This window comes from Chroicocephalus ridibundus, chromosome 2, assembly GCF_963924245.1.
Source record: "Chroicocephalus ridibundus chromosome 2, bChrRid1.1, whole genome shotgun sequence".
Taxonomy (NCBI): Eukaryota; Metazoa; Chordata; class Aves; order Charadriiformes; family Laridae; genus Chroicocephalus; species Chroicocephalus ridibundus.
In genome coordinates, this window is record NC_086285.1 from 132,341,277 (window position 1) to 132,368,644 (window position 27,368).

At 37.2% G+C, this 27,368-nt stretch overlaps 1 protein-coding gene across 2 annotated transcripts in view; it reads left to right on the forward strand.

Moving 5' to 3' along the window:
- C2H8orf34 (chromosome 2 C8orf34 homolog) overlaps positions 1–27,368 on the forward strand; it is a 167,742-nt gene that overhangs the window by 50,700 nt on the left and 89,674 nt on the right. Inside the window, exons 5-7 of one of the 2 annotated variants that reach the window (XM_063327018.1) lie at positions 10,521–10,549; positions 17,599–17,768; positions 22,763–22,929. In XM_063327018.1, coding sequence (XP_063183088.1) covers positions 10,521–10,549; positions 17,599–17,768; positions 22,763–22,929 — 366 coding nt within the window. Of the gene's footprint in view, positions 1–10,520; positions 10,550–16,888; positions 16,996–17,598; positions 17,769–22,762; positions 22,930–27,368 lie in introns of those variants that run through there. The other variant, XM_063327017.1, reaches the window with a different exon arrangement.

Genomic DNA, 27,368 nt, shown 5'->3' on the forward strand with positions numbered 1-27,368 from the left:
AGGGTCTCTCGTATTTATTGCAGTCATCCTTCTCCCTCAGTTGATCATAAGTAAGAGAAGCTCCCTGTTGTTCCAAATGTATTTCCCCTTCTGGCCTGTTTGCTTTTTAAAGAGAATTGAAATAGCCTGTATAGCTGAGGATCTTGCTCATGAATATATCTGTCTTCATCCCCAGTCTTCTAAGGATGGAAAAATAGATAACAAGAGATAGAAAACAGTGAATTATGAGTGTTTTGAGTGGGAAAAATGAGGCCTAAATCAACAAGAGCTTGCTGCAAAGTAGATAGGAAGTCTGCCTGCTTTGGGAACTACTTTATATCTTTTATATGAACAGTTAAGGATAAGATTGCATATTGAAAATGTGTGCTTATAGGATGTTTCAATTTATACATGGTAACAGCATTTGATGACACTTAAAATGTCCTACTGTGAGACAGGTACTTTTTCATAATTGCACATAGGCTTTCAACAGAGATAACCAACCTTTTGTTAGTAATGTTTGAATACTTGTTAAGGCCAGATCTATACTGCAGATCAGAGGGGAAGAAACAAATTTATCATGCTTTGAATTCAGTAGACATACTAGGGTCAGAAAATGGTATTAAGTTAACATTAACCGAAGCTATTTGGGGACCTGTTGAACTCAGTTAGTTGGAGGGAATCCCAGAAATAATGGTATTTAGTTATAACCAATAGGAAAAAAGTACTCTTTTGTTTCTTAATTTGAAGGGGAGTAATCAATAAATAAATAATTACTAAGAAAGCCATCTGCAGTCTAGTAGGAAATATTGCTGGAAACCATAGGGAATCATAGAGTCACAGAATGGTTGAGGTTGCAAGGGACCTCTGGAGGTCATCTGGTCCAACCCACCTGCTGAAGTAGGGCCACCTAGAGCCAGTTCTCCAGGACCATGTCCATGGCTCTTGAGAGTCTCCAAGAATGAAAGATCTCCGAGTCCCTCCAGAGTATCTCAAACAGTTATTTCTCATAATGTTAGAATGACTTGATATTGTTTATGCATAGCTTAAGAAAGACAAGCATGATCTTACCTCTTTAAGAAAAAGATGAAGTTGTGAAATGTAAAAGCGTATGTTCTGTTTATCTTTTACAAGGAAGAAGATAAGCAACAAGAGTAAATCTCTCATAATAATGAGTGTAGAACTAGTTCAAAAAAAGATCAGAATATGTTAACAAACCACTAAAATCATGTCCTCGTTTTTGTAGATGAACCTGCAAGTATGTGGGATGTGAGAAGTTTAATATATACATCATGAACTACTTCAATGCACTTAGCAGTCTCTGAAACACATTAGAATGGGGTTTCATTTAGAAGCATCTACACTGTAAGATACTATTAGTGATTTACATTCTGGTTATGGAAGATGTACTTGAATGGAATGCCAGTAACATTTATCAGAGACTCTGAATTTTCTCATTGAAACTAAGCATTTCTGATAATGATTATATAACCGCAAATGCACACCTGCATGACATGTAACTAGACTTTTATCAATCACCTCATGAGACGCATTGCTTTAAGACATAATACTTCAGTATTTTTTTTCAATCATACACAGTTGTTGGTCTGAAACGGGCCTTAGTCTGTAAAAATCACTTATCCATGATCAGTTGAGCATTTAGCCCTAAATGTGTTCTGCAGATTGAACCACAAAACTAGTCATCGGTATTCTGTAGAGGATTTTTCCTTTCTTCTGTTCAGGCTGAACTTTAAAATCGTGTTATTCTTGTGTGAGATCAATGTTTGTGATTTATTTTGAGATCGACATTTTTAGATAAGCTCAATCAAACCTTTAAGGATGATAATTTTATCTCAGTACTGCAGCTGTTATCCAATACTGCCTTTGCTCATAAAATCCACTTGCTTTTAGTGTGATGTATGAGTAATAATACAAAATAATGATATTTTCTGAGATTGAAACAGGAAGAATGTGAACATAATTATTGCTATTCAATTATAAAGGGGAACTTATATGGCCAGGAGATCACTGTTACTTCAGTTATGAGTATCTTTTTCCTCAGATGTTAAATTTTTAATTACCTTTGTGGAGGTATTTGCCATTCTGATCTAGCCTACTCTATGTTCCAGGACTAAAGTCTGTTTTTGAGTTACAGTGTCCTTTTCTGCAACAGTTTTTGGCCTGCTAAAGGTTTCCCTAATGCTATTGCAGAACTGGGGGTTGTGGGACTGTCATCTTAGATATGGTACTTTCTAGTTCTTAGCAGAAGAGGGTTGGCATTTAGGAGGTTGTAGAAGGGTGAGCTATGACTCTGTCCTTGGCTACTGGCTGTTGGGGGCTACCAACCTTAACCAACCAACTGTAATGTACATCTTTCCCTAAAAACAAGAGTTCTGAAAGATTCTGCAGTGTTGAGAGGCCTAAGAGAGTTTCTGGGACATAATATTTGGTGGCTACTTTGTATTTTGTTTCTCTCTCTGCCTATTTCATTACTCACCAAACCTAATTCTGAAACCTGTATTCTCCATTGGAGTAACTCTGAAATTTGCATATAGAAATGCTGCAAGTCTAAAGCACAGATTCTTTTGCTGGGGATTAATTATTTATTTTTTTAAAAATTCATGTTTCCTAGATAGTGACTATACTGATGTGTAGTGTGCTGATATGTTAATGTGTGGTACCTTGTAGATGACACTGTTTTCCTTGTTCTTATATGGCTAGATAATGGGGAGGAAAATTATCCTAATTCAAGATGGATACCACTACAGAAACTTGATACATAGCTGTTTAATAATATAAGGACATATGCCCCTCATTGGCAAGACCTCTGAGGTTTCAATCCAACATGCCTTCGCAGAAAATCTCTGAGTTACTACTGGAGGAAATATGTCTAATTTTGAAAGTTGTAAAATGACTCAATATAAGTAAAGGAAATAATATAAGAATGTCTATTATTACAGTCAATGACAAATCTATTTTTAAGTTCCTATACAGAAATGCTTGAGCTGGTTTAGCTCCTGTGTATGTATTTTCTGGGGGAAATGCTTTGTATGCTGCAGCCAGAGCAACCATTTTATGTTCTTTATAATCCAAGGATGGTGTGAAATAAATAATTTTAATTTATCTTGTGTTTAATACATGGTGCAAACAGGCACAAGGTCTAGAGTTTACTATGCTGCCCACTGCAGTATGGCACAAGGTTTTGCCATGGGAAATGCAAGTACATCTGAGATGGCCTGTCCCACCAGTGAGGGAACACATGCTTCCTCTGATTTACAATGGGTAGGAGAATGCGTTGGGACAATTAACTCCTGGGCAGTTGATACATGAAGCGTTATTCCTGTGTTCATGCTCAAAGCTGCAGTATTAATAATGGTAGAATGATAACGCCGTTTCTGTCCTGGAGTTTGTTACAGAACTTACGACACACTGTGAGGTTGCCAGTCCAGCCATCCACAAGTTCTCTGGCCTAGACTGAAAATGAATTTTGTCAAGTTAATCAGAGTTGCGTTGGAGTTGTCTTAGTATGTCTAAACTCTGTATGTCAAAACCTGTCAAATCCAGAAGGATTTCTTTGGCAAGTAGGAAAACTGGCTATTGGGAGCTATGTGGCCATCTTCTGGATGTTTAGGAAAATGCATAAGCTGTTTGCTCCCATTGAGCTGAATAATACGTCTATCAAGCACTAAACTAATAGCATTTTATTTTCTTATGACTAGGTACACATTAGATTTGTCAGATGTTCATTGTGCATTTAGAAAAATGTAAGTCTTTACAAAATTTCAACTAATTTTTGTTTTGTGTTATCTCTTTCTATAATTATTTAAAGACCACAAATAGAAGCTTGTGTTTTATCTTGTGTTTAATACATGGTGCAAACAGGCACAAGGTCTAGAGTTTACTATGCTGCCCGCATAATGGTAGCAAAAATGGTAGATACCTCGAGAAGTTTCATTCTTATCAGAACGCCTGTTCTATAATTTCAGGTTTATATAGCATATAAAGATATTGCAACTTTTTAAGTTCGTCAGGAATAATGCAGCAGACAGGGATTTTATGACTTGCCATTTCAAAAAGACCTGAACTCATATGGTGCCTACTGTTTTGAAAATTAACTTTATGCTGTTGAATTGAGAGCACTGAAGTGTAAAAATCACTTTTCAAAGGGGAATAATACCACTGAGTGGAGAGGCATTAGGTACTGGATTAGTTGTATTTGTTGCAGGAGAGCAGCAACAAATAAAACTCTTCTGCTAAGAACTGCATATGAAAGAGCTAGGCATTTTTAAGGCTCATGGAACTCATGTTCATTTTTCTTTTGAAAGAAAGTTCATTTCCTGGTAAACTAGAAACGGAGCAGAATGTCCTAAGCAGGAAGTCCTCTCTTTACTGAGGAATATACTCATTCTAGGCTCAAAAGGGAATTTATTTCGTTAAAACATCGTGCAGATACATTTTGGGAGGCGTCTTTTTCATCAAAGAAGATGGTATAATGCTGTAATGATCATCATCTTTATTTCCTCATTCATGGTGATGGAGGATGCGGAGAAGGCGGAGTTACTGAATGCCTTCTTTGCTTCGGTCTTTACTGCTCGGCCCAGCCCTCAGGAGTCCCAGGCTTTGGGGAAAGTAACAGGGAAAGAAGAAGACTTCCCCTGGGTTGAGGAGGATTGAGTGAGGGATCAGTTAGGTCAATTAGATATTCACAAGTCCATGGGCCCTGATAGGATGCACCCGAGAGTGCTGAAGGAACTGGCGGAAGTCATTTTCGGGCTGCTCTCCATCATCTTTGAAAGGTCCCGGAGAACAGGCGAGGTGCCTGAGGACTGGAGGAAAGCCCATGTCACTCCAGTCTTCAAAAAAGGCAAAAAGGAAGAGCTGGGGAACTACAGCCGGTCAGCCTCACCTCCATCCCTGGAAAGATGATGGAACAGCTCATTCTGGGCATCATCTCAAGGCACGTGGAGGAAAAGAAAGCTATCAGAAGTACTCAACAGGGCTTCACCAAGGGGAAATCATGTCTGACTAATCTGATAGCCTTCTATGATGGCATGACTGGATGGATAGATGAGGGGAGGGCGGTGGATGTGGTCTACCTTGACTTCAGCAAGGCGTTCGACAGGGTCTCCCACAGCATCCTCATAGGGAAGCTTAGGAAGAGTGGGTTAGATGAATGGACAGTGAGGTGGAGAGATAACTGGTTGCAAGACAGAGCTCAGAGGGTTGTACTTAGGGACACAGAGTGTAGTTGGAGGTCAGTGACGAGTGGTGTTCCCCAGGGGTCAGTACTGGGTCCAGTCCTCTTCAATATATTCATCAATGACCTGGACGAGGGGATAGAGTGCACCCTCAGCAAGTTCACTGATGACACAAAGCTGGGGGAGTGTGGCTGACACACCGGAAGGCTGTGCTGCCATACAGAGAGACCTGGACAGGCTGGAGATTCGGGCAAAGAGGAACCTTGTGAAATTCAACAAGGGCAAGTGTAGGGTGGTGCACCTGGGCAGGAATAACCCCATGCACCAGTACAGGTTGGGGGCTGACCTGCTGGAGAGCAGCTCTGTGGAAAGAGACCTGGGAGTCCTGGTGGACAACAGGATGAGGAAAGGCTGAGGGATTTGGGTCTCTTCAGTCTGGAAAAAAGACAGCTGAGGGGGGACCTTATCAACACTTCTAAATACTTAAAGGGTGGGTGTCAGGAGGATGACCCTGCTCTGGCAGGGGGGTTGGACTAGATGATCTCCAGAGGTCCCTTCCAACCCTATGATTCTATGATTCTACCATTGTGCTGCTGCAGATTGCCGAAGGGATAGAAGATTGGGAACAGAAATCTAAGACAACCATGTAAAGAATGGTTTTGTATATGTATGGGCAATTTAATAATCCATTATAATTTTAAAAAAGGTGTGACAAACAACTGGTTTAGTATTTTAGGTATAAAAAAGCCATAAGGTACATGGGTAACATGGTGAGATATGTTTTGGGGCAATCTGCTTAATGTAGGCACGATAATAGTAATTAAAGTATAATAAGTATTAATAAGTTATGTTGTTATTACATTTTCTGGCAGTCATGTTTCACTTAATTGCAGTGTTCCAGACCCTTCTTGCAATCAGTGACTACCTTGTTTTTCCAGTTCAGTTCAAAAACCAAGCGATTGACAGGCTGAAAGTGTGCCAGTTGAGAGCGGCTGTGCTAGCATGGACAGCCCCACTCCAGCTTTGTTGCTGATCAGAGATGGCAGTAGCTGTGGCTGTGGAGCGTTTCTGAAGGACTGTGAAAGCATGTTCAGACCAATTACTTTATTGTTCCAGCACCCTTACAGCACAGAGGGTCATTACACTCCAAAGCAGAAACAAGCGCCCTGAATCTGTCTGTGCAATTCACCAGGCAGCTGAGTGGGCTGGGTGATTGTGGTGCCTGATCAAAATTCAGCACCCTTAATTACTTTTAAAAGGGAGGATTTTTAAAGACATGAAATTGGCAGTTAGGTATCTAACTGTAAATCTCGTCTGTGAGCCTTAGCTGATGGTGGCAAGCAAACCTCTCACCCCAGTAGTCAGAACACTGCATTTTCTCATTGCAAAAAAGTAAGAAAGGGAGACTATTGTATAGTTGTCAATCATAGTATAATATAAAACTATGGCAAATGTTGTCTGTGAGAAACAGCTGCTGTGAGAGAAAGGGGAAAGCATATTCCTTTATTTCTGAAGAATTTGCCTTTGACATCATAAGACCTTCCCCAACAAATGGAGGAGAACTTTTTCAGCAGTACCCTTCTTATTATGCACTGCTCAGTGACTTGAGGCAGAGGAATGATGAAGCAGCCCTAAAACTTCCATTCTCTATGTTTCACCATCATGCAGAGTCAGGCTTTAAATGCCTGAAGCTGAGCAAAGTCAGAAACTAGTAACTAGTTACTAGTTCCTAGTAATTTATATTCTATCAAAGCCATTGGATTCAAGCTTGAACAAACTAGGTGTATCAGTTTTTCTGGTGATGAGGATTCAGTTGTGATGGAAAAAGGCTACAGTTTGAGGAAGTGGCTAAATTGTTAGGTAATAACTTTTAGTGTGTGGACACTTTAGCTATATTTTTGGATGTTTTGCTGAAACCTAAACATAGCTGTTTCCATTTAAAATAGTTTTATGGAATGGGCTGTCCCTTTGTCTCTAGTGCTCTGTGATTTTTACAATGATGTTTTCCTATTGAGAATATATAAAAAATAAAATTTATTTTTTCCTTTTCGACGTTGTATGAAAACCACAGCGAAACAAAATGAAAATAACTATAATAGTACAGAGAGCACAACCAATTATGTGTTGTCAAATATACAAAATAAGTGAAAAGAGGGTTGTTGTTTTTTTTTTTTTTTTTTTTAAAAATGCTGATCTCTGGATATTAGCAATTACATGAACTGGAGATAGCAACCATTGTTACCATTACTTTGTAGAAATTCAGGTTTTTTTAAATTGTCCATGTATTACTTGAAAATAAAGTAATGGACAATGACCTATTTGCCTACCAGAAAGCCAGGAGTGTGCTAAGGGTTAAGAGAATAACAGAAACCCTAAATACTCCTGTATGACAATTCTGGTAGTTATGACTATCTGTCAGGATTCTGGATTAAGGTGTTTTGGGGTTTTTTTAATGTTACAGTAATATACGCAATGGGTTTAATTTTTTGGGGGACTACTTTGTCCAAATTGGAGTCCATATTATTCCACCTGAGATCTGCATCCCAAAAATCACCTCACTGTTGTGATTTTCTGTCTACTGCACACAGGGTGCAAGGCGCCCCTCTTCTTAACTTCAGCCGTGATATTTTGTCAGTTTGGCAACTGCAAAAGAAAATTGGTAAGAGTGGACACACACTAAGTGTGCAGTAGTGCCTTGGAAGAAAATGAGAAGCTTTTTTACACACACCTTTTAATGGGTTAATTTATTCCAGGGTCTGCTAATGGAGTTGTATTATCAGGAACTAATGGACTTTTGCTAATGTTAATGGAGCTGAAGCCATAACATAAAGGTCCGTATAACTGACAGTGTGGTAAATCCCGCCTCCAGAAGAATCATCATGCCAAGATTACTGTAACAAGCTCCTTAAGAAATTTCTTCCCAAGAATCCTTTATCTTTTCTCTTGTTACCACATCAGAGAGAGTGAGAGATAAAAAGAGTTTGCAGGTTTAATTTTTGATTGCAAAAAGTTTTCTAACTTATTTTGGCAAGATGTCCTCAGAAACTGCTATCTCTCTACATGCTTATCTAAGAAATACAGTTAGTTGTGGTGTCTTGCTACTGTTTGCAATTTAGTAAAGAAGAAATTTGAGGCATTATGGTCAATTCAATTACTCAGCTTAGTCTTCTCTAAATTTAGAGTAGATTCTGGGGAACCAATGGGACTTATTTAAAAAAGCATTTTACTAAAAGCACTCCTTTAGATTATGGATGTTTTTCAATTTTATGTGCTTATATGTAACTTGATGAGAGAAGTTAGGAGCTTTTTGTGTAAGGCCTATAGTTGTATGTACAGTTTTTCCCATTTTCTATTTGGTACTTTACTGCTCTTTGATTAGCAAAACAGGCAGTTGAATAGTAAAAGCATTTGGCACTTTTTAGAATGGAGTCTTGGAAATGGCAGAGTTACCTTTAGTAGTTTCTTTTGCTATATTTGAAAATAAATATTTTTAACAAGTAGGTCAGTACAAAGAAAAATTGCTTTTGCATCTGCTCCCAGGTTTCAAAGACCCATTCACAGTGTGTCTGTGAAAGCAGAAGAAAAGGGGACCAACCTCCAGTCTGAGGAAATAAACCCACATCAAAACAAAATGAACTGTCTTAACATTGTGGGAAATTGCTGAGAAAAGGTAGTTTGTCCATTTAGAAAGAACATTTGTCATTGCAAAATGGATTGACCTTGGCTATGCAAAATACATCCAATGTGATGGAGAGCTGGTTGATGGAAATCAGGTTGTCAAAGTTGAGACAAAGAAACCTTGAATAATGTTTTTATTGCCTCCAAGAGTGCAGTTATCGTTTCTCTAGTAAATGCTCATTGAGGACTGAAGGAATTCATGACACATTAAAGTCCTGTTGAATGATTCAGGTTGGTGCAACCTGCTGATTTTACTGTATGGACATAAGTGTGGTGTCTGGGCTAAATAAAAGTCTGAAGTTATTAAAATGGGTTAATTGCTGTGAGGAATAGAAGGATTAGGCAAAACAGATCTTTTTCAATACAGTCTACTTTATAATTATTGAATGACTGAAAATATTCCATTAACTCCTGGCATATTTCTTATGTGTTGATCAGCTCTGAAAATTATAATTGCAGTTCTCCTAGCACTTCACTGTTTTTAAAACCAAGAATCGATATAAGGAAGTCATCTAAACTGAGAATTAGCCATATAGAGTTAATGATTGAAAGCACAGTAAAAAACCCAAGCAATTAATGTAGTTATGGTATACCAAATAGTAAGAAATAAAAACGTCATGGAAATAAGCTTGTAATTCTGCAATCTTTAGTGTGATTTTTAGAAAGAACAACTCTCCGCTCAGCTGATACTACATATTTTGCAATATCATCTCTTGCATTCTTTGGAAGAAGTTGGCTTGATAACAGATATGAATTAGAAAACAACTTTCAAGTGTGTGTTCTTCCTATACATGGGTACTTCTCCACTTTATTTTCTCCACCAGGAGATGCTTTCCTTTGGTTTTTGAATTGAAGTTCTAACCTGGAAATGTTTTTGATCAGACCTCATACAAATCTGGGAAATGCTTTGCTTTCAATACAGCTGAATTTTCAACATGATAGCATTAAATGTATGATTACCTGATCTCTCCATGTGATATGACTGAAGCGTGTAGATGTGTTAAAAATTCTGAGACCAGCTGTTCATATTTAATACGCTACAGGATAGTCAAAAGAGCTAGATGACATGATGGAAGCAAGCATAGGAAAGCCTCAGGCAGGCATCAGCAGAAAGGACAAGAGCAAATAAAGAAGTTCTTGTTCAGATGGTTTAGAAAAACTGTTTTGCATTCTATTGTGAAATTTTACTTTGAGATTTTCCTCTCTTTAAATTCCATCTGTTTTCATAGAATGATGGAGAAAGAGAGAAGAGTCATGTCCATGTTGCCCTGTAATTGCAGCATGATGTTATGCATGCGGGTCATGGTGAGATTTGCATAATAGTGTGTCCATATGTAAATATTATGTTGATGGTTTAATTTTAGAAAGCAAGTAGAAGTATACTTAAGCTTGTTGTCACTTTACTGGCACATCTGCTATTTCCATTTCTATAGTTTTTTGAAAACTCATTTTGATAATACTGCAGCTGAGGAAAGTTAAGAGTATATTGTTTCCAGGCAATTTCACTAATGGAACAAAGTATGGTACATTTTATGGTACAGCAGTGTGCAGAGAACAATATGTAAACTTCTCAAATTAAACCTTACTTTCACTTACTGTAATAAAAGACATTTATAAAAAGAATGTTTCTAAATTTTATATTTTTTTCATCTGTTTTGTTTTCAGGCATTGCTATTTCTGATGAACTCGATAAGGTAAGATTTACTGTATGCCTAATGAACAGTACAAAAAGACAGGTGGTTGTGATAATTTTAGGCAATGAGACCTGCATCTCCCTGTACTGGCATACACACTTCAGTTCTGTTGGATTCAGAGGAAGTTTGGGTATGGAAAGCTATATGCGTAAGTACAGTACATTAAGAGCTTGATCCAGGATGGGCTATCAACTATGGAAAAAAAATCTCACTGAGTTTAGGAGACTCTTAATGAGGCCATGGAAATGTTTTTGATCTTGATACCATCTTTGCTCAATATAGTCTGTTGGGTTACTTTATATACTTTTGGAAACATTTCGCTTTAAATACCTTTTGTTCATGAAGTCATGAATTCTACATTCTCAGATGTGATTTGTGAGAATATTTAGGAATAGTTTTTGCTCCCTAGATTTGATCAAGAACACACAGGGCATAAAGATCAGTCTTTACTTCCTTGCTGAATGCAACAAACACTGATCTCTTCTGTTTTGGCTTCTTTTGATGTATTATGCAGTTAATATAAATTTTAGTTTTAGCTATAACGAACTCTATGCTGAAAGAGCAATCAAGCTAATTTTTCAAAGTTCCAAAGGAAACAAAACACCTTTCTCTTCCCTAATTTCACCAGTGAACAGCAGTACACTTCTAGTGCCAAGAATCTTGGGTTGTGTTCTTGGTGTCAAAAATCATTACTATCAGGGAAATAGGATCAAAAGGTATATAAGACACAGGAATAATGGCTAATATAGGAGACAGTTTTTTAAATATCTTTCCTTTCTCCTGGTAGAATGAGGGCACGAACCTTTCTTACTCAAGTGCGTATAAATTATCTCCTCTGCGTTCTCCAGGAAAGGCCAGTTAGACAAGACTTGATCACTGATAGATCCCATGCAGTCATGTGCATGTGGGGCTGCCATTTCAAAATGATGGCCTTTACTTATCGTTTTGCCCTTGATCTTGCTTTCTTTTGTTATTCATATTAAGAGTATAACAGTGTCTAAGTCTTCCTTCCTACTATTTCCTTAACTGTGCTCAGAGGTGATGAGAAATACAATTAGAAGGCCCTTCCGTTAGAACCCTTACCTTTAAGAATACTTATGAAGAACTCCAGTTGGTTTTGTTTGTTGAAAAAAACTATGAAATACTGTTTGTGTGTGGAAGAAGACGTTTTGGGCTAGGGCTAGAGGCTGTTATCATATATTTTTTACATTTTTTAGGAGATACTTCTATGTTGTTTTTTTTTAAATGGTGATAGATTATTGTTCAAAAACATTCATGTTTTTAAATGTAATTATTCAGTGTGAAAATTGAGATGAGGAACATCATTGGTGAATTTCCTCAGGGCCCGGTCTGAGAGAAGAGTTAATTTTCTTTTTATTAATGTATACTTTATTGTTTATGATTTGAAATTGGAAGATGATGTGGTTTTTTTTTAAGTAAAACTTGACATTATGTTATATACATTCGATAGCATATATTACCTGACACCTTTGCAATACTGCATCTGCTTTAACATCTGTTTCTGATGAGGACAGCTAAATTGAATGGTCTCGAAATCGAAAGTTATTTTGAAAATAAATAAATAAATAAATAAAACATAATAAAACAATGAAGCTCTTAACATGCTTCCTTTGTGCAGCAGTGCTCAACAGGCTTTCAGGACAGATTTACAGAGGTACAATTTTTCATCTCTATGGGCTTTAGTGAACTTCTGTTTCTTGTTTTGCCCCTTAAGGATTTTTAATGGACATAAAGGCTAGTTCTGTGTTAAGAAAATAAGTGTAGCCAGGACCATTCTGTGGAATCCTGCTTCTTAGGAATGATCCCTTACATGACATAATTCCTGAAATGTTCCTGTGACTTGTTTCTAAGTGTATTGTTTGGCTTGGGCCATAAGCAACCAAAGACTACCAGATAATCATTTAACATTAGACAGAATTTGGTTCCATTTCACCTGAGCCACGGTTCCATGTTCCCAGGTGATGCTTATTTTTCAGGTATAAATATAGTTAAGTTCATTGTAATTCCTTTCACAGAAATATATGCTGATACTACAGCTTCCTTATCTAGGCTGTGGCAGCATTCAAGCCATCAGTGGTTTGGGTTAACTATTTAACCCTTCAGGTACATGTCATGGATCTAGAACAGGATGATGAAACTTGGCGTTGGATTCTGTTATAATGTCATTACATAGAAGTCACGAGAAACATAAAACACAATAGCGAATTATTCTATATGCTCTTCCTTGCTTTAATTTCCTGACAATCGGTAACATTCTTGGGAGTAGGACAGAGCCCATAATCCTGCTGTTTTATCTGTGTTTTAGGTTAGGAACACAGAGAAAACAGAACGCATGTGTATAGAATCATAGAATCGAATCATTTAGGTTGGAAAAGACCCTTGGGATCATCAAGTCCAACCATGTTTGGTTGGACCATATGTTTCTTTATTTTTGTTTCTCATTATGTAAGTATTTTTTTAAAAAATTATTTCTTTCTGGCTGCAGTAACCTCTAACTGCCTTCGTCAGGGAGCATTGATCAGTATTGTTGGTTGATGTAACTCCTCCTCCAAGTAATGCAGTTAATTAATTGCTTAGTTACTTGAGCATTTGGGTTTGGAAAACCAGTTTGCTCTGAATTACAATCACTTTTGTGGAAGGGTGTTTCATTTAAATGGATTCTTGTCAAATATCTGCTATTATTAGCTTTGTGCCAGTATTTAGGGCTTCAGGCCAAGACAGAGGTAGAGAAAATACAGGCAGACAAGGTCAGTCAAAATGGAAGCTTTCAGTTTGACAGTCTAATAAAATTTCAGGGTTCACTGATATAATTGCAAAAAAAATTTCCTAAAATTACTGCAATTAAAACAGATTTATCGTATAGATTCCCTCCTTTTTCATCTCATTTACTTCAGACTTGCAGAGTTTGGTGTTTAGTCTCGCTTGATGATTCAGACCGCGTCTCTAGGCCATGGAAGCTATGTAAAAGCAGCAACTGGCACTGCTTGTGTAAGGAAAGAAAATGAGAAGGGATGCGTTGTGACTCACAGAATTTAAGGCTAAAGTGCGGAGTTAATATAATACAAATTTCTAAATTGACTCACCTCCCTACCATGGCACAGAAACTGTGTGCGGTTGAAAGTGTGCGGTTTGTAAAGCTTCTCAATAATGTGAAGAATTTTATGTTCACAAAGAAGTTGAGCTAGGATGTTAGCATTTCAGTGAAATTCACAGAATTCTACTTTGGTTAAAAAAAAATTATAGAGGAAAAAAACACTGAATTCACTGTGAGTTTCAGGGTTTTTCCGAAGTCTGTTAGGACGCTTCTCTGGGAAGTGAAAGTTCAAATTTACACAGAAATATAGACCAGCCATACTTCTGAACCTCTGGTGTCCTACCTGAATGCTCTGACCATGGGGCTACTGATGATGTACCTCTTCTAGAATTTGCTGCTGCTGGAAGACCTGTTTGTGTTTATGTAGCCAGGATGCTATAACGCAGAAAGAGGTTTAAAATGAGTTTATATTATTATACCCATTTCAGCAATATTTCTGAACCAGACCATGCAAAATAAGGAGTTACACCCTTTACCTCTTGCCACAGTTGAAGACTGACTAAAATAATGTCGTTCTAAAACAGTTTGAAAGAAGGCAAGGGAAGGTTATTAATTTTCTGGCTTTTGATTCTCTCAACACTTAGTAAATGTTTTCCAAGCTGCTGGGTTTTTTTTGTTGTTGTTTGGTTGGTTTTTTTAACTGCAAATACTAAGACTAAAAGAATATTTTCTTTTTAAATAGGTGAGATTTTCACATAATCCCAATATTCCATGGATTGGTGCTTTACTTAAGCTTTGTGTAGTGGAGCTCTCACAGATAGCGAGACTTGTCATAACATTGTTAAATTTGCCCGAAATTCTCAACAATGTCTTTCAGTCACTTTAAACATCAATAATGGGAGACAGCTAAGTGTCAGAGATACAAAATCAGACTTGAATGAAGATGATCTAATAATTCATAACAGATTTTGACCCTCAAGGTTAATATTAAAACACTTTTTTCTATGATGTGTCTGGGGTATACTCTTCTTACATGTAGTATTGCTACAATGAACACAGGTTATAATTAATAAAATAGAGGAAACAACAACTCTAAGTCATAAAAATAAACACATTTCTCCTCACCCAAAAGTATTTCTCACTACAGAGGTTCCCTCAAAATTCGTACCAGAAATTAGAAATGCTGAGCTTTTTAAACTATGCTTAAATAAATGGATACACAGATGTTGTTGTGCTCCCTGGTACGGGTTCCATACTGCAACCACATCTCAGCCCAATGCAAAGGTGAGATTCAGCTGTCCTCCAGTCTTTCCCTTCTCCTGGTCTCCACATGAAGGAAGCTCAAGTGTGTCAAGTTGGTAGCCACTGATGTGTATAAAAAGTGGATGACACTTGGACTACACCATAAAATAATCCTCTAAGTTCATTTAGTGCAGATTTCAATACCTACCTGTCCTGAAAATATTTCTGTGTACACTAATGTCACTGTCAATCTCTTCTGTTATTTATGAGAGAATACAAATTGGAAATCAGTTAAGATTCTAAGGTTTATATATTAAAAAAACAACCTATAAAAACTTTTTTAAGAACAGAATACTTCATCTGAATTTATTGAAGCTTTTGAAATAAGGTGCCAAATAAACGTCCTGGTGTTCTCAATAGAGCTCTCTCTGATTCTCCATTTACTGTTTTCACTGTGGCTGCTTAGATAGTTGAAAGGAGGAAAATAAATTAGGTCACTGAAACTATGGTGTACTAGTCTAACACGATTCAAAAAGGAAAGCAAGGTGATAAAATGAGGCAAAGCATGACTATGTAATGTAAATTACATTTCTATTAAGTAGAGTATGAAAGTGCTACTTTGATCCATAAAACGTCTGGAAAAGAAATCAGCATAACAAGGATAGACACAGCATTCAGGGTTTACTTATTCATATGCTGGTGGTGCAGTGTACAGTGTCAGGAAGAACGTGGTATGGAAAAAAGGGCAAATTTTTAGGTGCTTTTCATTTTCACTTAAAGGACTGAAAGCTTTTAGCAAGATTGATGCTGCAAGTTGTTGCAAGTTTAACTAGCTCCAGCAACCTGTTTTTATTAATTATTAGACATTATCCTAGGGAGAAAAGAAAGGGAGAAAATGGCTAGAGTAGCTGGAATAAACCTTAGAATGGGCCAAATTGTTCTTAACTTCAACTACTGTAGGCATCTTGTGTAATGAAGGCATTGTGGGCAGTGGAATAATCTTTTTTCCTGGCTCATAGGCATATGATGGTAGTCACAGTGGTGACATAATATGACTGTCATGTGAGTAGAGGCCACTGTCATCTATCTGACTATGAGCACCAGACAGATGTACAAAATGTATATTCGTAAGTACATAAGACACCAGTGGTTAGGTATTCTAAAACCTCTGAAGCCGCAGTGTTTTCCTTAGATTTCTCTCTTCTGTATTGGCTGCATTCCATTTTCAGTGGTCCTACTGTGTCATGTCAACCGTGCAGAAAACAGACATTGTGTAAAAAGTGAGTTAGTCAAACGATGGAGAACTCTGGACAGTTGTATGGAGAGTGGACTGTGGTAATGCACTCCCAGGCACGTTGCAGAAAGCAGAACAAAAGAACAAGGGGGAATGAGTCTAATCAAGGGCCTGGCTCATATTTGGCTCTGTCAAAATGGAAGCTCTTGGAGTTCTGCTGAACAAAATCACAGTGTCTAGCTGGAGCTGGGTAAATATATTCATATGAAAGCAGTTTGCAGGCTTTTTGTGTTTGTTTCATTTCAGTAGAGGCGTCTACTTCAAACTGTGCTTTTACCATATCTGTGTCAATTAGGAAGAGACTTTAAAAATGGTTTGTTTTTAGAAAGATGAGAAAATATAGTTGCTAGGCTAAGTAATCACTGTGTTGTACTTTTTCCAGATGCTTTTTGTTTGGAAAGCATTGTTTTATGGCAGGAATATTTATTGAGACACTGAACTAGGTAACAGCCGAGGATTTTGTTTTCTTAAAATTTTCTCTCGTTAAAGGATAGGATAGAATATCTCTCTCCTAATTAGGAACACTGTATGTGAAATGTCTTTGCTAGCCTAGAAAAGAGTTTAACTAAAGCAAAATTAATATTCCTAACCTATAATTTCATGTTCATTTTTTTGCATACATGCTTGTTTTTTAGTTTCACTATACTGTTGGTACATGATCCTTTATCTACAACCGTTGTAACATTAAGAAGAGATACTTACCACTTCAGAACAGCTTTTTCATACAATTTTTAAGCACAATTTGTTTCCTTAATCTAAATTCCTAATATAATGATGCAAATCATCGCTGTTGTTTTGAATACTTCAGTTGGGTTTTGCTTGCCTCTTGCAGTCCTCTCCAGTTATCTTCTTCCAGTAAGTGGTTAAAAATATGAGTACTAGTTTCAGAAATGCATTTTATTAAAATGTTAATACCATTTTCAGAACTGAAAGATACATTATGTAAATCCCAGCAGGGTTATTTTTAAAATGCCAAATGCAGATGTATTTATTAGTTTTGCATTAATTCATAATGCAAATAAGAGTGATGCTATTAATCTACAACAGTATTTTGGTTGGGGTGTTCATTATGCAAGTGACCTCATCTGTTGCTTAGCAGAACTGACAGTGCTGGTTTTAAGAATTGTGCGTTTATTAAAAAAATTATAATTTTTCAAGATGATACCCCAGATTTCTACAGTTGCTATTGAAAAGTAAGAAATAGGAGAGATTTGTGGCATCGGGGTGGGCAAATCTCTCTTGGAATTTTGTTAATGGGAATCTTTTCATTAGTCCATGATTGTTTCTGGGTATTTTGTCACCCTCTGAAACTATAATATACTGTACTGGTTTTGTACTTTTTTTAATGAATAGCTTTATTTTCTATTTCTTCTTTTTTTTTTCCTATTTACATGTGCGGTTGAGAACAAGCAATGCAGTGTTTCTGTTTTGTTTGTTTTTTTTAAAATTTCTTTTCAGGACACAACGGGTTTTAACACACCCCTTCTCAGACCTCGTGTGATTGGAGAATGGATTGGTCGTGAAGAGAATGATGCTGACCCACTGGCTGCTGAGATGCTGCAGCCACCAATACCAAGAAATAAAAATGAGCAGTGGGACAGTGAGGATAGCAGCAGTCCTGGAGGAAGGTGGGATTTTGGTTCTGCCTAGAAATTTTATAATTTGTTAAGTGGCTATGTCGTTGTAACGCCCCATTTCTGAAAGCAGAATGCAGGTTTTTTAAATTCGCATGCCACAGTTTGGCGACATGCAGAATCAATGGAAGATATTAATACGTGACTGGTTTCTTCTCATGCTTTTATATATGTTTAACTTTATATTCATTTGCAGTCTCATGATTTTATTCCTATGTATGAAGTTAAGTGTATGTTGACAAGGCTAGGGCCCATTGTGTGATGTATAGATGCATTCAGACACTTCAAACCCTTCTGTCTTTCAGCAGTTGATAGTGACTCTTTGTTAATCTTCTTGACGCTTCAGTGATAAATTTGATTTTCACATTTAAAGGAAAGACAGACAAGGGAAACAGTATCTATATTAATTTTAACAGGACTTCCTAAATTAATCTTCAGTTATTATACTTAGCAACTTGGTGTTAATAACAATTCTTTCTCAAAGAGAAAATTGTATTCTCTGCAGTAAATTACTTCTGATGATTTATTGTGCTTGACTGAGGGTGGGGGAGTATGTCTGTCTGTTAATGTGCTTCAGCTACATGGAAGAGATTATCGTTTTTCCAAGGAGTCCATTTACCATGACTTAAAGATACCTGTTTATCACAGAAAGTGAAGTATTCACAGCCTTTCTTTAAAAGGGATTCATGCTGTGGGGTTTTTTTTAAATGTAAATTTAATTTTTTTTTAAATGTAAAGCTTGTGCACTGCCTTAAACACCTGTGGTTCTCCCTCAGCTCTGTAGCCTTTCTCCTTGGTTATAACTAGTACTCCAACTGCAGCAGACATCTTTTTCTCCCTCTTTTAAGAAGGTAGAAACTCCCTGCTTTACCTTTGAAAAGGTCTAAAGTATTATTGCAGAATCATAGAGTGTCTCAACTTGGAAGGGACTCTTAGGATCATCAAGTCCAACTCCCTATTCCTCACGGGACTACCTAAAACTATACCATATGACTAAGAGGTCTCCTTGAACTCTGACAGTCTTGGTGTGTGACCACTTCTGTTGGGAGCCTATTCCAGTGACTGACCACCCTCTCACTGAAGAACCTTTTCCTAATGTCCAATCTGAACTTCCTCTGATGCAGCTTCATCCTATTTTCTCGTGTTCTGTTGCTGGTCACCAGAGAGAGGACATCAGCACCTCCCCCTCCTCTGCTTCCCTTGAGGAAGTTGTAGACTGCCATGAGGTCACTCCTCAGCCTTCACTTCTCCAAGCTGAACAAGCTAAGTGACCTCAGCCGCTCCTCCTAGGTCACGCCCTCGAGACCTTTCACCATCTTGGTCGCCCTCCTCTGGACACACTCCAATAGTTTGATGTTCTTCTTATATTGAGGTGCCCAAAACTGCACACAATACTTGTGGTGGGGCTGCACCAGTGCAGTGTAGAGTGGGACAGTCACCTCCCTTGACTGGCTAGCTATGCTGTGCTTGATGCACCCCAGGACGTGGTTGGCTGTTTTGGCTGCCAGGGCATGCTGTTAACTCATATTCAACTTGGCATCAACCCAAACCCCCAGATCTCTTCCCACAGGACCGCTCTCCATCCTCTCGTCCCCCAGTTTGAATCATGAATATTCCTTCACTATGTCCTCCATATGCTTTCTACATTGGGATTCACCTCCCTGTCACTGGGAAACTAGTCTGTCACTTGCTGTACTCTTACAGGCTGTATTCATTAACTTTTCTTACACGTTGGGAATGTTTTTTATCCATGAGTACTTCTTTCTTCTTTTAATTAGATTATTGTTGGGGTAGCTGCAAGTACTAGCATTTCAAAGAAGCAGCAGCATGTAGTAATGTAGCCAGACATCGGACTGAAACCAACAGAACTCAAACACTGGGTCTTTCCAGTGCAGTTCCTGGGAAAGCAATGGAGTCAGCAACTGGCACCATAGCTTGATTGTGGGGGCCTGGGTTTTTTTTTACTTATTCAGCAGTACAATAAAGACACTGAATAAAGATCTGTTCCACGTTGCAGAGCAAATTGAGACTATTGTATCCCTTCTCTCAATAGGAAGGAGCAGAAATAAGCATCTCTGATCTCTAGACGGGAGCAAAGAGGTTTTAGTTCTGAGTAACAAAGATGATTCAAAGCAGCATGTTTTTCTCTTTGTAGAGTGTGGTACAAGCTGTGAGAAACCTCACAGCTAATGCTATAATTAAAAAATGTGATTAATGGCTTTGAGAATGGTATTTGAGAAGTCTTGTTGAGTATCATGACAAAATCACATTCCCTGATGTATCAAATAAGGAGAATATGGGGTACTTGATGCCAGGAAAGACTGATGGGATACTGACATCTCCAGTTTTACGGGGCGTAAATGATGAAGACCTGTTGGAAAATATGTATCATTAAGTGGGAACACTGATTTTCAGTGTAAATGAATAAGTATTAAATTACATGCAGCATATGGATTTACATTTGGATGACTGATTTTATGTCTGGGATAATTCTTTGCTTCATTAGCATTTCATCAGCTTTTGTAAGGCATTTGTAAAAAGCATGTTTGCAGTCTTGCAGAATAATCATAAAATCACAGAACTTCAAGATAGTGGTGGTGCTAAAATTGATGCCACCTATACATGGAAGTTTAAAAGACCTGTATTGATCAAGGTTAATCTGAATGTTTAATAATAATTAACTAATAACAGGCAGTTTCTTCAAGGTCTGATTCAGTGTTACTGGGAATTTAAGTACTAATAGCAGAGTCTGGAACTGACTATACACCAAATGCATGAGACAAGTAATAGGTAACAATAACTTAGTTTTAATGTAGCATATACCTAGTACATCCAGAAGCGGTGAGAGTAGTATGGATTTTATGAGATGAAATTAAACTCTGAAAAGAGTGAATTTGTTATCAGTTGTAAAGAATTTTTGGCTACCTCATTTGTATTTCATTCATCTACTTCATAGTTAATGTAGCCTAAAATAATTCAGTGACGTTTTCACCTGGCAACTGCAAGAGGGAGCAATTTGAAATTCATACTGAATGTTTCCAATTATATCTTGTTAAATTTGATTTAGCAACACTTTTAATAAAAAGTGATAGTTTATCGATCACTAATTATCAGGATTTATGTGATAAGCCAGCAAACTCTCAAAACTAATCCTAATCATCAGTTACAGCATAACAGGAAACTGAAAACTATAATTGTCCCATTATTTCCAGGTAATATGTTTTCTTTTACCTATCACTAAACATAAGGAAACGCTACATAAATGAAATAGTGTATAAATATCCAGAGGATTAGGCATTGACAGATCACTGGTAATTGCCATAATTGTCATGCGACTCCCTCTTTCTGTGTTGTTTTCACAGACCATAGTGTACGAGTCTTTATCTGTTTGCTGGAAGGGGAAGCCCTCGGTCCGTACGCATTCATAGCATTCTATTGAGGACTGAATAAGCTGCAGAGAACAGCATATTCCTATGGACCACTAGGCTGTTGATAACATGCCCATTTTCAATATTGGCCTTTTCAGCATAACGCAGATACATATACATGGTACATGGGTGTACATAATACATGGTATTTGGGAATCTATGAGTTGTCTGCTTTTTCTGTCTTTGCAACCATGAACCTCACTTTTTGCTCTGTTCAGTAACGGACAGTGGGAAAGAACCACTGTTTCCTCCTTAAAAACATACGTTCCTGTGATGATGAGCAACAAAAGCACACATTGTGTATCTGAAAGCCAGGCCCAGTTACTTAAAAAAAGAAGGGGAATTAATTTCGAGTAACTGAAAAGGCAGGTTTCACTACTACTTTGGCTAGGAAAGACAGCGGAGCCAGTCTGAGGGAGCTGAGTTAGTGATATCTTGTCACCTTTTTGCCATTAATATTCTGGATTGCTACAGAGGAAAGACTGTTATTTGTCACTGGTTTTGTGTTGCTATGTGTTGGTGCTGTAAGGGTGCAAGGTAAGGTATTAATATGTGATAAGTGACCATATAAAAGCGCTGATGGCAATCCTGCTGGTACTGAGCTCATCTTTCAGAAATGTGAACACTGTGAAAATAGGATTAAGCTCATTTCCAAGTCATTGTTAGTAGTTTTCTACATGATGAATTTCCTAGAGAAATTCAGAGAAGCAAGTCTCTTGGGGAATTTCCTCAAGGGATAATGTGTGTACACAATGGGGAATTTGGGTGATTTTTAATATGTTTCTTAGAGCCTGAAATGAACTAGAGCTTGCAGAGGCCCCATTCATAACCTGATGCCTTAAATGCAAAGCCCGTTCTTCATCTCCAAGGTCCACTTTGTCTTATCAGTGTTCATCTTTGCAGTGGGAAATGAACTGTAATTGATTATACTAAATTTCATACATCTGCAACAGATCCGCCTTCCTGCAGCAGGATGTAAGAGTCTGAGGTGTTGCTGATACCCTCATGCAGGGCACAATATTTCTGTCCTGTTGTCTTTATCTTGATATTGTAAGGAATCAGAAATTGCTAACAGTTGCAAGTCCTGCCTTAGACCCGTCTGCTAACTTCTGTGCAGTTCCAATTCTATGTTATTTAGGTTAGGGACACAAGTCAACAAACCATGAGAACTGTTAAAACTATATAGTCCTTAATCCTGTGGTCATGATAATGCAACCACTCAAGGGAGCAGTTCTTTGTTCTCTGCTTTGTTGCTGTGTGATCATTGCCTTAGCAATAATGATTAGTAATTGACATCCTGTTGTTCTGTATATGTGGCTTATTTAGGCCTGATTAATGCCCATAAAGGCAATGGGAAATTTTCCATTATCATTTGATCAAACCTTTAGATAGGAATTGAAAGCACAAACTGACTTATAACATCCAATGATCAGGGAATGAGTGGTAACCAACTGATTTATGTGTGATCTGATGGCATTAACCTTCAGAATCTGGAGGACATCATGGGGTACAGTAATTTGCCAAATGTGTGACATAAAGTTGTGCTTTCCTCCCTCACAGCTTAAAAATGGAGCCGAAGACCAAAGGACTAAAACAACAGCAGCAGCAACATAAGAAACTGCTGGCTGCCATGCTTTCTCAGGACTCATTTGATTCTGCTCAAAGCACAGCTCCATCTGTAACCGAAGAAGATATTGACAATGAAGATGATGCAATGGAACTGCTGGGTAACTGCAAAAAATTATGTGCATTTTCTGATAATTTTTTTATTATAGATTAATCTAAAAAGTGTAACATCTGATCAAACATAAATTAGTTTGAATCTGCTCCCTATGTTTGAAACTGAAGTATCCAGCAGCTGTGTGAAGGTTCACAGCATTTAACTTGCAACTTTCAGGAGTGAATGTAATGAAGACCGTATATGTGTGTGAATAAACTGCTAGCTGCATCAAAATCCCATGAAATATCAAACATTTCAGGCGCTTAAAGTTTTGATTTGATTTCCTACATAAAACACTTGCAGGTTTTACTTGGAGAATATATTTACATACAAGGAGTAGAATCGGCTTCACTGGCTTTCATCTAGTTATTAGCTGTATCACAGTTCTAACTTCAGTAGGTTTTGTTTGAGACTTACTAGCTATGAATAGCTTATGCAATGTGAATTTGTAACCTCTGCAGAGGATTTGATTGTAATTTTCCAGTAGACTGTATAGTATGTTAAATTGCACTCTAGAAGGCTCTGTGCTCACAGCTTTCTCCCTTTCCTAGAATTACTAGTTGTGACAGGAGGGAAATTGCTGAAGAAAGTTAATTAGTAGTCTTTTCTGCCATTTTTAAAAGCCTCAATGTAAGATGTTTAAAAAGTAGTCATGTATTTCAATTTTTTTTTTTCCACAGTTTTTGCTATATAGAACTTTATGTGGGATCAAAGCACAGGAAATACACACTCTCAGGATAGCTCAGCATTCTTACATTTATGAATTCTATCACAAATTATTTGTTTCAGGTTGGACCTTAATCTAGAAATCAGAAAAACACATGGTGCTCTACTATTTTTCTGTTATATTTCTCTTGTTTTCTTACTACAGTCTTCATAGGATCACAGAGTAGTTGAGGTTGGAGGGGGCTGCTGGAGACATCTAGTCCAACCCCTTGCTCAAAACAATCAGCTAGAGCAGGTTGCTCGGAACAATGTTCAGTTGGGTTTTGACTCTCCAATAATGGGGACTCTATGACATTTGTGGGCAACCTGTTCCAATCCTTGACCATGCTCATGGCAAAAGAATTTTTTTTATATGCTCAAATAATTGTGAATTAATACATATTTTATTTTTTTTTGGTAGTTTTAAGTTTGATGCATGCATTTGTTTTTACAGGAAATAAGAGTTAATGAGCTGGGTCACTCAGGTGTCACAGTGGGTCAGTTCTTTGTGTTTGAAGGAAGTCACACTATTTGTGACTGTAGGCTTGCAGTCTTCATGGAATCAGTCGGTCTTTTCAGAACTAATCCATGGATTACAGTGAAGGCCATAATTAGTCTGTAGCTGCATTATCTCTTTATTTGCTCCTGCAATTTACAGATCTTTCCAACTTTTCAGTGTGACATAAAAAACAAGCCGAATGGGTGTCTTGTACTGACATAAACCACAGGACTCCTGAAGTAGTATTCTGTGGCATCTGGAAGGTACAATATGTGAGTGTCTGTGTGATGTTGTTGGCCTCATTATATATCACATACAGAATAGAATCTTTTGTTGAGGAAAAGTTATCAAATAGATGTTTAGGTCTTTTCTTCTAGACATTTGAATCCCTCAAAATATCCAGAACCAGAAAGGCAGTATAAAGGAAATTTTATTTTCTAGTGTCTTGACGTTTGGGCAATATATTATCTGTGTACAAGCAAGTGTTTTTTTGTTGTGTGTTTTTTTTAATAGGAACTCAATTGTAAGAATCCATTCTGGGTTTTTTTTGCCATGTGAAACCTGGAAAGTTTTTCTGTCATGCATTTTCTTGAAACTGGCAAAGTTTATACAAAATAAACTCAAGAATAGGAAAGGTCATAAACAGGGCCACTGGTTTGGATAGAGTGTCATACAAGTGATTCTGAGATTCTGAAGCAAAATCATGGCGTATTTGATGAACAGACATGATTATAGTGATTATAAAATAGACAGGTTATTGTAACCTACCACTGATAGAAAGTTCAATATGCATATCTTGGTGTTGAAAGTGCTGTGCTTCTGAAAGACTGGCTTTTATTTTAATTGTCATTTTGCAATTTGCTGACAGTATATGGTTTATATTTGATATAAGGTTAGGTTACATCCTGCAGAACTGCTCAAAACTTGAGGATATGACAAAGTGTTACACAGGAAGGGTGTTTTATTTTCTTTTGAGGGTAATGTAAAGAACTTAAGTTTCTATCGGCAAACATAGGTATTTTTCATTGCTATATTTTCCAGATCAGTAACTGTATGATACTGGGATTGAATTTTTTTATTATGTACTGCATTAATCCATTAACCGCTTTGATGCTTTTTACACTGCTTATATGCAGTAAAACTAATTTCAAATCATAGCTTTCTGCCATCACTGAATTGCAGGGCACTGTTGCATACAGCTACTTGACTTGTTCCCTTTAGAGTTCAGTATTTATTGCTTATTCAGCCCTTTCTTAAAAAATTACAAAACGTCACACTCCTAAGTCTGGATTCTGGAAAAAAACTTTCTACTATTTGTAGCAGATGATTTTACTGCATACCCTAATTATAATGCAGGTTTTTGTGAAACACAAGCTTCCATCTTTATGTGTGTTCAAGAGAATCTTTTTCATAGTTTGATTGATTTATTTAGGTATTAAAAGCATGAAACTGACTGTTGGTATATTTTCTTTTTAAAAACCCTCCTAGTACTCACATCAGAATTGTCAATAAAGCTAGAATGAAACATTCCAAATAGAAGAAACAAATAAGCTGTTATACTTCTGAACAATCCATATCAAAAGAAATATATGTGCAAAACTGAAAAAGAATATTATGGGGCTACATTCTGATTTCAGTTATCACAACATAAGATGCACTGAAGGGCTGTTATCACACTCATAACTTTCTAAGTGTGTTCAGTTACGCAGGTGGCTGAAATAGATCATTGGCAGATAACATCGTAGTGGAAAGGATTTTCCTGACTTTAAGAAGTTGAGAACTGTAACTGTAATATCACGTGTATTTGTAAATGTAAAAAGGGTAATGCCATTGAGGTCTGTGACTGAAAATTATATCCAACGGTTTGTTTTGTATACATCATAATGCCAAGTATTGTGTTTTGTAAATCTAATTGGGAGCTGAAGTAGTTCTTCATAAAACTCTGCAGTCCTTTTGGAATTCCATGAGATTTGAGCTTAAGCTGTCTTTCGCATTTGTCTGAAGTCCACTGAGACTTTGAAATCATGTTATTTCTTCAGTATCTCACTGATGTCCATTGGAGAGGACTTGAACTGTATTTTCCCTGAAATTGCCGGGAATATTGACCCGGAATAAGTCACCAAAGCATGACTTATTGCTATGCATAAACATAGACATGGTAAAAGCATATTTTTTTTTGTAGCACACTTGGACTTAAATATACATTCTTGAGCTTTTTAGAAGTAAGGAACATGAAAAAGAAATTCTGTTTTGTTTTACACAATATTGATACTTAGTCATAATGCTCAACCACCTCTTGTTGTTGTCCAATCTTTATGCATGCTCACAATATTAAAAGTGTTACCATATGCTAATACATATTGTGCAATAGTTAACTATGAAGCACCACTTCAAAGATAAGTGTACCCAGAAAGCTCACACAGGTGTGGCTGAAGTGAAATGTGGTTATAATTGAAGCCCATTTCCTGCTGGCACATTGACGCATATGCCAGTCCGTATGATTCCGAAAAGCCTCCATGATTTCAATGCAAATAATCATATATCTGAGCGAAATTTAAGTGTTTGCAACATCAGGACTTGTAAAAACATCTCTTCTTCAGAGCTGGTTTCACAGTAATAGTGTTTCTTTTGCTCAATGCAGAGTTCTTAAGTGAAAGTTCAGGGGTTGTCTGCCTCATGTTTATTACCTATAATTCTTGCTATGCACTAACAAACCAGAATCTTTAAAGATAGCAATGCACTTTAAGTAGTAATGTATTTTTTTAACTATTGTTATCAGGAGATACCAGATGTCTTCTTGTTGCTTTACTATCTCTTCTTCTAATCTTTAGAATTTCTTTTTTCCTCAAAAGCTTTCCAAATGCTAATTACTTAGTCATTGTAACACCCCTGAAAGATTGGCTGGTGATATATTTACCTTTTATAAGAAGAGGAGAAACAGAATTTAGTGGAGATTGCCTTTGCCTGTAGGATGAGATAATAACTCACCGTCTGGTAGTCTACCCCTTATGTTGTCTATACTGCTGTTCTAGTAAGTCTCTAAGTGTGTCCAGTCTGCAGTGCTTTTAGTACATTTCCTCTGGTTCAACAGACATTCCTGATTTCCCTGTTTCCTATAGGTCTTTGGCAACATCCAGGAAAACAGTCTCTAGACCTGATAAATTATTCTAATATTAGCAGCAGGTTGTTCCTCTTTGTTGTCTCTCCTAGCTGGACAAAAACATCTCCTCCATTATGTGACT